Source organism: Rhinatrema bivittatum, chromosome 9, assembly GCF_901001135.1.
Source record: "Rhinatrema bivittatum chromosome 9, aRhiBiv1.1, whole genome shotgun sequence".
In the NCBI taxonomy this organism is placed as follows: Eukaryota; Metazoa; Chordata; class Amphibia; order Gymnophiona; family Rhinatrematidae; genus Rhinatrema; species Rhinatrema bivittatum.
In genome coordinates, this window is record NC_042623.1 from 183790873 (window position 1) to 183802849 (window position 11977).

The 11977-nt window shown below is 49.4% G+C and overlaps 1 protein-coding gene across 1 annotated transcript; it reads right to left on the reverse strand.

The window, feature by feature from the left end:
* Positions 1-503: 503 nt before the first annotated feature.
* LOC115099343 (C-type natriuretic peptide 2-like) lies at positions 504-10743 on the reverse strand. Its single transcript, XM_029616928.1, has 3 exons — positions 10699-10743; positions 7743-8022; positions 504-1095 (listed from the first exon to the last, which is right to left on the reverse strand). The coding sequence occupies exons 1-2, from the start codon at positions 10741-10743 to the stop codon at positions 7768-7770; spliced, it is 300 nt and encodes a 99-aa protein (XP_029472788.1). The 3' UTR covers positions 504-1095; positions 7743-7767.
* Between the last annotated feature and the right edge of the window lie 1234 nt (positions 10744-11977).

An 11977-nucleotide genomic window follows, 5' to 3' on the forward strand; every position in this document is an offset into this window, starting at 1 on the left:
GAATGTCTTCACGTATTTTCTTAGATCTGGATTCTTGTCGACTAGGGGCCATTCAATAAGGTTATATGGTGATGTATTTATGACAAATAGGAGAAAATATTTTTTATTCAATGGATAATTAAGCTCTGGAATTCGTTGCTAGAGGATGTGGTGAAAGCTGTTAGTATGACTGCGTTTAAAAAAGGTTTGGACAAGTTCCTGGAGGAAAAGTCCATAAACCATTATTAAGGTGGAGTTGCAGAAATCCTCTGCTTATTCTTGGGAGAAGCAGCATTGACTCTGTCTACCCCCTTGGGAGCCTGCCAGGTACCTTTGACCTGGTTTGGCCTCTGTTGGAACCAGGATGCTGGGCTTGATGGACCCTTGGTCTGACACAGTGTGGCAGGTTCTTATAATTGAGGTCATAGGGATCGACCATGTCCTGAATGAATGACAGATCATAGTTTTCCCACCCCAAAATCAATCAACGTGTCTCCTACACGTGCACAAGTCTTTTCTTGTAAAACTGTTTCTAGTGCCTTCAAACGGTGCCAAAGGCATTTAATGATGGCTGGAAAACTCCACTGAATATACTATGTGTATTCGCCATAAGCGTAGTTTCTGGTGCCAGTCTTATTACTACACAGAAGTTGTTGTGCCAGGATGAAGTCAGATCTTGTAGTAAAATAAATGAAGACCATCTTACAGGGTATTCATGGAATGACTTTGTTGGTTTTTTGTTTTTTGTTTTTTTACTTTTTTTTTCGGCTGTTTTGGACAAAATTGTTACAATGTTTGGCCCCGTTCATTTACTTACATAAATAAAATTCTTATAAATATCTCTTTATAAACAATATAAATAGCTTTCCAACATAAATACGTGTATAGGCATGGCATGGATTTCCCTCAGCACAGGGACGCGGTTGGTGCATCAGTCTCTGACACGTGCGCCCCAGCACCGCACCGGTTCATTTTGGGGGAGGTGGGAAAAGAAATGGACAACCGAATAATTGCAAGCAGTGACGATGTATCTCCTTGTACCGGCGCCGGAAGGGCTGTCCTTGATTCAGCTCGATGGATAACATCTCTGAGAAGCCGCCGTCTAAGTTAGAGCCCCTGAAAAAGCAGAACCAAGATGTTAATGTCCGGGGCGCTCCTCCGCGCTCACTCCTCCTCTGGCCCCCCCACCGCAGGTTTCGCTTACTCGCTGCAGGGGCCCCCTCTCCCCTGAGGCTGCGCGCACTTCCCTTTCTCGCCAGCAGAGGTCGACTGGCGCACAGCACCGAGGGACACCAGAGCTGGAGTGCGCGCCCCCCCCCCCCCCCTTTCTCAGGCCGATGCAATAAAAAGTGCCCCCAGCCTGGCGCGCAGGTTAACGCAGGGCTGGACGCTCGTTTTGCACACGCTGCATGGCTGCAGAGCACTCATCAGGTGTAAACTACATGTAGCTGAGGCTATTACCTACTAACCCCCCCTCCCCCGATGCAGTAAATCACTGGGCACCCGACACCCACTTTTTAATATGGCAAATTAAATTGCAGCCCCGGAGCTGGTGTTAAGTTATTCCGCCAGTCAAGGCTTCATGAGAAATGCAAAAATACGGTTCTGTGTGGTTCCTCCTTCTAAGCATCATTGCGATACTTAAGGTCTACTGCTTGCAGCGTTCAAGATTAAAGGAATAATGTAACGACCTGATCTAAAAATACAATATTTCTGGATGCACAGTATACACATTCCAGGCGCGTATATTGTGCATGGATATTGGGCGAAATCAATCGAGGCTAGATAAGACGGACGCTCGTATTGAGCAGCACCCGTTGTAATTGTGGGTGCACAGTCACGTGCCCCTGGGTGCCCGACGAATGTGAGCTCCAGAGATGCATAACTCATCCCTAGCACGTCCTTTCTTTAACGCAGCAGGCCCATTTGCATCCTGCATCGGGCGCCCAGGAGACGTGGCAATGTCAGCGTTAGGAAAACGGGTGCATTTACTGCGCGTCTTATTCAGCCCCGTGTAGCCCGAGGGGCTGGAGAGTGAGCTAGCTTAACCAACCCAAATCAATCTGCTAATGTGAATCCAATCTTAACGACTGCATCAATGCAGGCATCTGTACTCAATCTGACCAAGAATCAGTAAGTCTAGGGCGTTCTCTATTGTTTGGTGATTTAATATCTGTGCGGGGTCAGATAATGTCTCTGCGTACCTTTTCTTTGCAGACTTTACCCCCATACGTTTGCTTCAAAAAATCGTGGGTAACTGGCCTGGTGCGGGCACAGAATAACTCTCACAAATTCTTTAGAGGGTGGCAAAAAACAGGATGCACAGTCTTTTGACAATGGAAACAATTATAATACTTGAAAGTACCTTCAAATGTTGGCAATAGGTTTTGAAGATCTGGCGTCCATTTCTGAACTCCCTTACTCTAGTACGCTCATTAATTCTTTAAATGCATATCACCTATACACCCTGCGTGGTGGTTTGTGTTTCTGAGGGGTGGGGAAAGATTGGGTTTGAGTCTGGGGAGCAGCATGTGAATATGTTGGAGATTTGCTATCTGAACTTTCAGTTGTATAAACTTTAGCTTTTATATCCGGATGCAACTGAAGTTTGGATGTTGTGCATGTATGCCCTGTTAAATCAATGCAAAGGTTTTTCCTAAAAGGTTCACAGGTAAGTCCAAACTCTTCCCCACTCCTCAGAACAACTGTCCCCAACTGCAACTCTGGTCCTGGCGTGCAATAAACAGATTTGGCAGGGCAGGGGAGTGTGTGCATGAATCATGATATTATGACAGCAGGGCAGGGGAGTGTGTGCGTGGATCATGATATTATGATGGCAGGGCCAAGGGAGTGGGTGCGTGGATCATGATATTATGATGGCAGGGCCAAGGGAGTGGGTGCGTGGATCATGGTATGACAGCAGGGCAGGGGAGTGGGTGCGTGGATCATGGTATTATGACAGCAGGGCAGGGGAGTGGGTGCGTGGATCATGGTATTATGACAGCAGGGCAACGGAGTGTGTGTGGATCATGATATTATGACAATCTACCTTATAAATGGGCCATGACCGACGGCCCGCAAATGCACAGTAGAGCGCAGCTCTACTGCGCATGTGCGGGCAAGGACGTCGGTCTTAGCCAGCGTAAAAAAAAACAAAACATAGTGGTGTCGGGTGGCAGTGGCAGCGGCGATGGCGGTGGCGGTGGCAGCGGCAGCGGCGATGGCAGCGGTGGGTGGCAGCGGTGTCGGGCGGCGGCGGCAGCGACGGCAGCGAACGACGACGAGGAGCAGCTGCGGCCAGTAGCGAGGGAGGGAGGAGAGAGAGAGAGGGAGGGAGGAGAGAGAGAGAGGGAGGGAGGGACTGAGTGAGAGGGAGGGACGGAGGGAGTGGGAGGGACTGAGTGGGAGGGAGGGACTGAGGGAGGGAGGGAGGGATTGAGTGAGGGGGAGGGACTGAGGGAGTGGGAGGACTGGGAGGGGACTGGGAGGGACTGAGGGAGGGAGGGGTGGGGAAGAGTGAGGGGAGAGGGAGAATGAGGGAGAGGTGAGAGACAGGGATGTGAGTAAGTGGAAGGGTAAGAAGTTGTGGAGCAGAGAAAAAGGGAGTGGAGGAGGGCTGAGGGAGAGGGGATGGGATTGAGACAGGGTGGGGAGTGACTGAGGGAAGGGGAGGGAGGTGAGAGTGAGGGGAAGGAGGCAGTGGGAGACAGAGAGTGAGTAAGACTGAGGGGTGGGAAGGGGGTGAGTGACTGAGGGGAAGGGGGAATGAGGAAGAAAAAGTGTAGGAGGGTGCTGTTTTCGAAAATGGACTGAAAACAAAAATGTAATGTAGCCCGTTGTGACGGGCTTAACGGCTTGTTTAATTTATATTTCAACTGTTACGATGTTTCATTTATTAACTGTTTATTCATTTATTAATTGTTTAATTAATTTAATTGTTATCTTGTTACAATGTAAAATAGGGCAGTTCTCACCCTTTTCAACCTGTTATCTGGAAACCGATGTGATATCTCGATCGAACGTCGTGGATCGTGGTATAATGACAGCAGGGCAGGGGAGTGAGTGCGTGGATCATGGTATTTTGATGGCAGGGCAGCGGAGTGTGTGACAACAATGTGGAGGAGTGAGTGCGTGGATCATGGTATTTTGATGGCAGGGCAGTGGAGTGTGTACATGAATCATGATATTATGACGGCAGGGCAGCGGAGTGTACGTGAATCTTGATTTTTTTTTTTTTTTTATATACCGACATTCATCTCATCTCTAAGTTACCACTCTAGTTTAGTTTATAATCTTTCAGGAAGTAGGTAATGACTTGGTTATAGGAATCAGCTTTTCTTGCTGATATGCCAACTGAATAGGTGAGATAATGGGGTCTGTTTAATTAAGAAATGCTTTATATTATTATATTAAACGTCAACAAATGAGGAGCAAAATAGCCCATCCAGTCCAATCTATTATCAGATCTACGCAAAGAATTCAAACCCCCATTCCCGCTATGTTGTCCTACAAAAATAATGGATATTTTTTTTTATAATGGATATCCTACAAAAATGGATTTTTGTAGGATATATCCTACAAAATAATGGATATTTAAATTGTTCACATTAGTTCATTTTATCTGTAAAGCTTGTTGCTAATGTTACTGTTTTTTGTAAACCGAGGTGATGTTATTAACGTGCCACGGTATAGAAAAAAATCTCTAAATAAATAATAAATAAATACAAGCTTTAATCAAAATTGTTTAGTTTATACTTTGATGTTTATTTATTAAAAAAAATATATATATAATCTGCACTATCACCAATTCTAGGGAGATTACAACATTACAATCATAAATCAAGCTGGATTTTATTTTAAGTTGAATGTTATGTTTGTTTTATGATGCTGATGTGCCAATTTATTCTGTGTGCTGTGAAATTTTCGCCTTGGGTGCTTGGGGAGTAGCGAATAACAAACTGAATAATTATTATCGCAGCAGGGTACTGGAGTGTGCGGGACTGTGGTTCTGTCAGCAGGTCTTGCTTTAGATCAGGTTCAAAGCTGCTTCTTATCCTTTAACAAGTTGCATTCACTAATACGACCGGTGTTCTCTGCTGTCAGATTTCTTACTGGGATATGAAATGTAAGCAATAATTCTGAGCAATGATGTCATGTAACAGTGTTACCAGGAGTCCTTATTTATACATCCCTCGTTAGCATGAAATGGATTAACAATGTCCTCTCCCTTTAACAACGAGGAAGGGAGGGCAATCCATCCCTACCACTGTCCTTGGAACAGACAAGGAACATCCACAAGAGGGACAGGAGCAGGGCAGATTTCCTTTGAAGACGCCTGGGCCTGGTGGATCTGCCAGCACCCGACAGGAACTTGACCCCAGGATGCCAGGATGCCTCCGGTGCCTTGGCTGGGAACGGTGCACATGTTTTCCACCACGCCCGGGAGGAAGGGAATTTTGGGGAACATAAATACCCATTTATCCACAGATAAAACCCTTCTGAAAATTGCTTCCAAATGTGTATGATATGGAACAGCAGAAAGAGATTAAGGAAAACTGGTAACCTCAGGCAGAACAAGCAAGCAGAAAGAATGCAGGGGACCATCACATCTGGGGCTCTGGGGATGTGTAATCCCAGGCAGTAAAGTGATAAAATGATCACAGATACATCGTGATCAAGGAGAAAGAATGCAGGGGATGTCACATCTGGGGATGTGTAATCCCAGGCAGTAAAGTGATAAAATGATCACAGATACATCGTGATCAAAAAGAAAGAATGCAGGGGACGTCACATCTGGGGCTCTGGGGATGTGTAATCCCAGGCAGTAAAGTGATAAAATGATCACAGATACATCGTGATCAAGGAGAAAGAATGCAGGGGACCATCACATCTGGGGATGTGTAATCCCAGGCAGTAAAGTGATAAAATGATCACAGATACATCGTGATCAAGGAGAAAGAATGCAGGGGATGTCACATCTGGGGCTCTGGGGATGTAATCCCAGGCAGTAAAGTGATAAAATGATCACAGATACATCGTGATCAAGGAGAAAGAATGCAGGGAACGTCACATCTGGAGCTCTGGGGATGTGTAATCCCAGGCAGTAAAGTAATAAAATGATCACAGATACATCGTGATCAAGGAGAAAGAATGCAGGGGACGTCACATCTGGGGCTGGTAATCCCAGGCAGTAAAGTGATAAAATGATCACAGATACATCATGATCAAGGAGAAAGAATGCAGGGGACGTCACATCTGGGGCTTTGGGGATGGTAATCCCAGGCAGTAAAGTGATAAAATGATCACAGATACATCGTGATCAAGGAGAAAGAATGCAGGGGACGTCACATCTGGGGCTTTGGGGATGGTAATCCCAGGCAGTAAAGTGATAAAATGATCACAGATACATCGTGATCAAGGAGAAAGAATGCAGGGGACGTCACATCTGGGGCTCTGGGGATGGTAATCCCAGGCAGTAAAGTGATAAAATGATCACAGATACATCGTGATCAAGGAGAAAGAATGCAGGGGACGTCACATCTGGGGCTCTGGGGATGGTAATCCCAGGCAGTAAAGTGATAAAATGATCACAGATACATCGTGATCAAGCAGAAAGAATGCAGAGGACGTCACATCTGGGGCTCTGGGGATGTGTAATCCCAGGCAGTAAAGTGATAAAATGATCACAGATACATCGTGATCAAGGAGAAAGAATGCAGAGGACGTCACATCTGGGGCTCTGGGGATGTGTAATCCCAGGCAGTAAAGTGATAAAATGATCACAGATACATCGATTGAGCAAGCTTTCAATCTACACCAATAATCTCCCACTAATCACGCCCTTTCCATCTTAAAATGGCTCTCTCAGATTATAACCATATTGTAATCCCAGATATCATTCTTACATGCAGCCTTCTCAAACCGCAGTTCTTCCAGATTGAACCATGTTTAGCTATTGTCTTGCTTGTTACTTGTTTAGCTATTGTTGAGCTTGTGACACATAAATATCGTACTATTTTGTTATGGTAATACCTCTCGCTTGCTGATCCTAGTTAATTTTCCTTGTTCTATGTAACCGCATTCTTACATGCCTGTTAATGTTAAAATGTAAACCGAATTGATTTGTAGCTTTGCTACAAGAATCTCGGTATATAAAAATGCTAAATAAATAAATATATCTATTTATATATATACACACACACATCTATCTATCTATATCTATATATATATACACACATCTATCTATCTATCTATATATATATACACATATCTATCTATCTATATCTCTCTCTCTCTATATATATATATATATACACACACATCTATCTATCTATCTATATCTATATATATACACATTATCTATCTATCTATATCTATATCTATATATATATATATACACACACATCTATCTATATCTATATATATACACACATCTATCTATATCTATATATATACACATATCTATATATATCTATATCTATATATATATACACATATCTATCTATCTATCTATCTATATATATATATATATATATATAATATATATATATATAATATATATATATATATATATATATATACACACACACACATCTATCTATCTATCTATCTATATAGTGGTTAAAACAGCAACATACAACTCAGCAACGCCAGCCTAGGATGTGAGCAGCAGCAAACGCGCTGCTGAGCTCTGGGAGCCGATCTGCCCTTTAATGTCAATTCTTTGCCCCACTGCGGCCACGGAAGGACCGAAAGCGATTTACCTGAGCGCCGCTAGGTGGCAGTGCTCTAGCAGCCCAAGTTGCTCATGGCGCCGATTCGGTCCAGTTTCATGCCGAAGCAGCCCTCCGACTTGTTCTTACTGCTGCTGAGGCTTTTCTGTTTTCGGATGTTCTGCAGCCGGGCCGAGGCTGACCGGGCCCTGGGGTTGATGTGCAGGTCCCGCAGGAGCCGGGATCGGGATTTCAGGAGCCCAGCCTTGTCTCCTCTCTCTTCGGAGGCCAAATACTCTGCAAGCTCTTCGCCCAGCAAACTGCGCAGGGACTGCAGAACAGGACAGAAAAAACCCCCCCAACAACATAAAAACAAACCCCACGCATCTTAGCCAAGCACAAACGAATCGGGCTCCGTTCCCTTCCCCGCCTGAACGGGCTCTATTTCTGACAGCTTGCGGCAGCGCTGGGCTGTCCCCTGAACTTTACTTCACATGTCACCCTCCCCCGACCCAGGATCGGAGCTTTATTCTACTGTAACCAGCATCCCCTCTCCCCCGACCGAGGATCGGAGCTTTATTCTACTGTAACCAGCCTCCCCTCTCCCCCGACCGAGGATCGGAGCTTTATTCTACTGTAACCAGCATCCCCTCTCCCCCGACCGAGGATCGGAGCTTTATTCTACTGTAACCAGCATCCCCTCTCCCCCGACCGAGGATCGGAGCTTTATTCCTCTATCACAACCCCCCCTCCCGACCCAGGATCGGAGCTTTATTCCTCTATCACAACTCCCCCTCCCGACCCAGGATCGGAGCTTTATTCCTCTATCACAACTCCCCCTCCCGACCCAGGATCGGAGCTTTATTCTACTGTAACCAGCCTCCCCTCTCCCCCGACCGAGGATCGGAGCTTTATTCTACTGTAACCAGCATCCCCTCTCCCCCGACCGAGGATCGGAGCTTTATTCCTCTATCACAACCCCCCCTCCCGACCCAGGATCGGAGCTTTATTCTACTGTAACCAGCATCCCCCCCCCCCCCCCCGACCGAGGATCGGAGCTTTATTCCTCTATCACAACCCCCTCCCCTGACCCAGGATCGGAGCTTTATTCCTCTATCACAACCCCCCCTCCCGAACCAGGATCGGAGCTTAATTCCTCTATCACAACCCCCCCTCCCGACCCAGGATCGGAGCTTTATTCCTCTATCACAACCCCCCCTCCCGACCGAGGATCGGAGCTTTATTCCTCTGTCACAACCCCCAACCCCGACCCAGGATCGGAGCTTTATTCTACTGTAACCAGCATCCACCCCCTCCCCCGACCCAGGATCGGAGCTTTATTCCTCTATCACAACCCCCTCTCCCGACCCAGGATCGGAGCTTTATTCTACTGTAACCAGCATCCCCCCCCCCCCCCCCGACCCAGGATCGGAGCTTTATTCCTCTATCACAACCCCCTCTCCCGACCCAGGATCGGAGCTTTATTCTACTGTAACCAGCATCCCCCCCCTCCCCCGACCCAGGATCAGAGCTTTATTCCTCTATCACACACCCCTCCCCCGACCCAGGATCGGAGTTTTATTCCTCTATCACAACCCCCTCCCCCGACCCAGGATCGGAGCTTTATTCCTCTATCACAACCCCCTCCTCCGACCCAGGATCGGAGCTTTATTCCTCTATCACAACCCCCTCCTCCGACCCAGGATCGGAGCTTTATTCTACTGTAACCAGCATCCCCCTCCCCCGGCCCAGGATCGGAGCTTTATTCTACTCCCCCCCCCCCCACCTTCTTTCTAGGCTCCAGCCCCAAGCTCCTGTCATCGCTTGACTGCTTTAAGCCATCCGAGGTCACAGTACTTCCTCTCCTGGCTCCTTCGTGTATTAAGGGGTCCGATTCCTTGCCTTTACTATGCTCTGAAGCGCTCTCCCCTGATATATAACTGCCTCCAGCCCAGCCCGCGCCTCCGGCTCCTGCCCCACGGGATTGGGGGTATCTCCCCCCCCCCCCCCCCGGAGCCCACGGCCAGGCACCTTTAGATAATTAGTCTGGAAATGTCTTTTTGGGTTCGATGATAAGGAAGGACCCTCCTTAAGATAGAGCCGGTCACCCTGGCTCCCAGCCGTGAGGGAAGGTGGAGAGCAGGAGAGGGAGAGCGGGAGAGAGCCTGAGGGTGAGGGAGGGGGATGAGAGGCAGCTCAGCTCTCTGCACCTGCACTTCCGGCTCCATCCCAGCGCAGAGAGAGTCCTATCCCCCTCCCCAATACCTAGCAACAGGACTGCCTCGGGGGGCATGGACCCGGGCAAGGGGTCACCGGTAAGCAGTGACCACAACCCCTTCCCAGCCCCGGCCAAGTCAGGGATCAGCCTGCCCCCTCCCCCAGGCTGAAGCCAGCCCTCCCCGCCAGGGACCTGCTGCCCCCCTGCCCCCTCCCCCAGGCTGAAGCCAGCCCTCCCCGCCAGGGACCTGGTACCCCCCGCCCCCCCCCCCCCCCCAGGCTGAAGCCAGCCCTCCCCGCCAGGGACCTGGTACCCCCTGCACCCCCCCCCCCCCCCAGGCTGAAGCCAGCCCTCCCCGCCAGGGACCTGGTACCCCCTGCACCCCCCCCCAGGCTGAAGCCAGCCCTCCCCGCCAGGGACCTGCTGCCCCAGCACAAATCAAGCCTCAGGCAGAGGAGACGGGGTACGGCGAGCAGGTGGAGATTAAGGTTTCTTTTAACAGGGACACCCAGGGCTCTTGCAAGCCAGACACGAGAGTGACAGGTGTAGAAAAGGGGCTTCAGGGACGAGCTGTGGAGGAGCAGGGAAAGGAGATTCCGTTTCTGCTCTGCAAGGTCCCCGCCGAGGTCTCTGGGATCCCCAGGGCCCCCGCACTCCCAGATCTGCTGCCTCCCCGAGGACTCTGAACCCTCACCCGGTAAACCTAAGCGAGAAGGGGGGGGGGGGTGGGGGTGTCCGACCCCTGCAGCCTGGCAGAGCGCCGTGTATCCCCCGTCCCTAAGAGCTTACCTTCTGCCCGGCCAGGGCCGCCTCTTCCAAGCTCCCGCACAGCATGGTCCAGCAAAAGTGCCCAAGCCAGAAAGTGAGCGCCCCGCATCTCCGGACAGGTGGCCAGGGGAGGGGGAGGTCCTGCTTCTGCAATCCGTCCTTCTCTGGTAAGTTTTGCAAGGCGCTGCTTGGTCTGCCCGGCTCCTTCCATTCGTTTTTATAATCAGCCTGGTGATGTCACCCAAACACTGGGGGCCAATCCGGCTCGGCTTCTCCGCCTTTTTTTTCACCAGAAGGAGGACTGGAAATCCTAGAAGTTTCTTTTCTTTTTTTTTTTGGTAACTTCAGACCCACGACACGGGAGAATTGATCTCTGCTGTGAGAGGGAGATCCGCCTGCTTAGGGTCCCTCAGAGCACAGCCTTCTTCTGGCAGGATCTTCTTCTGCTTCGGTGGCTTTTGGGGGCCAGCGAGGTGACAGGGCCTAGGGGCTGCGTCCTGGAAAAGAAAGTCAGTCCCCCTTTCACAGCCCGCTGCCACCCCCTCCCCCCTCAGTGACCTCTGTGACCCTCAGGTACAGGGGATCGCAGCGCGGACGCTGCAGCCACCCTGGAGCCTAAAATCCGCTCCTGAATTTAAAAAAAATGGGCTTCCCAAACTTCCGAGCCAAGCAGGATCCTTCTCCCCCCAGCCTGTGACCTGCCCCCTGCCGGACCGGCAGATAAAGGACACAGACCTTTCCTCCCTGAGAGAGAGGGCTGCGGCACCCTAACAAGGTGGCATTTCCTAATTGCACTCTAATTACTCAGCTTTGAAAGTTTCCAAGCCCCGGGCTCAGCTGCCCTCTGTCACAGCAAGTTGTTCCCTTAATCTAAGGGCAATCCTCGCTCGTTTTCTTTAGGGCAGGAGGCTGGAGCTGATTTTTAGATTCTGCTTTTCTCTCCACTCTGCACCTTTATCTGAGAGGCGGCCTGGGTGCAGGGAAGGGATGTCGGGGTGGGGAGGGGGGCTGAGGGCCTGATTTATGAAGCTTCCCCCCCCCCCCAGACCCAGAATGGGAGAAAAGCCACGGTAAACCTTGCCCTAAGCTTCGAGCTGGGCCACTGTGGGGCTGAAGTGACTTGCCCAGGGAGCATCAGTGTGGAAGGGTGGGATTTGAACTCGGGGCTCCCCTGTCTCTTCACCTGCTGCTGTAATCACTAGGCTCCACCTGCAGACCTAGGTTGCTCTCATATTTACCGCTAGCCTTCTTTCCATTAATGCACGAGATCCGGGTTATCTTTTTTTTTTTTCCCACTCCC

What these genes read in the sequence shown, in the direction of transcription:
- LOC115099343 (XM_029616928.1), bottom strand. Translation starts at nt 10,743, where the DNA reads ATGCTGTGCGGGAGCTTGGAAGAGGCGGCCCTGGCCGGGCAGAAG. An exon ending in CGGCCCTGGCCGGGCAGAAG is followed by an intron (nt 8,023 to 10,698) that starts GTAAGCTCTTAG and finishes CCTGTTCTGCAG; the next exon opens with TCCCTGCGCAGTTTGCTGGG.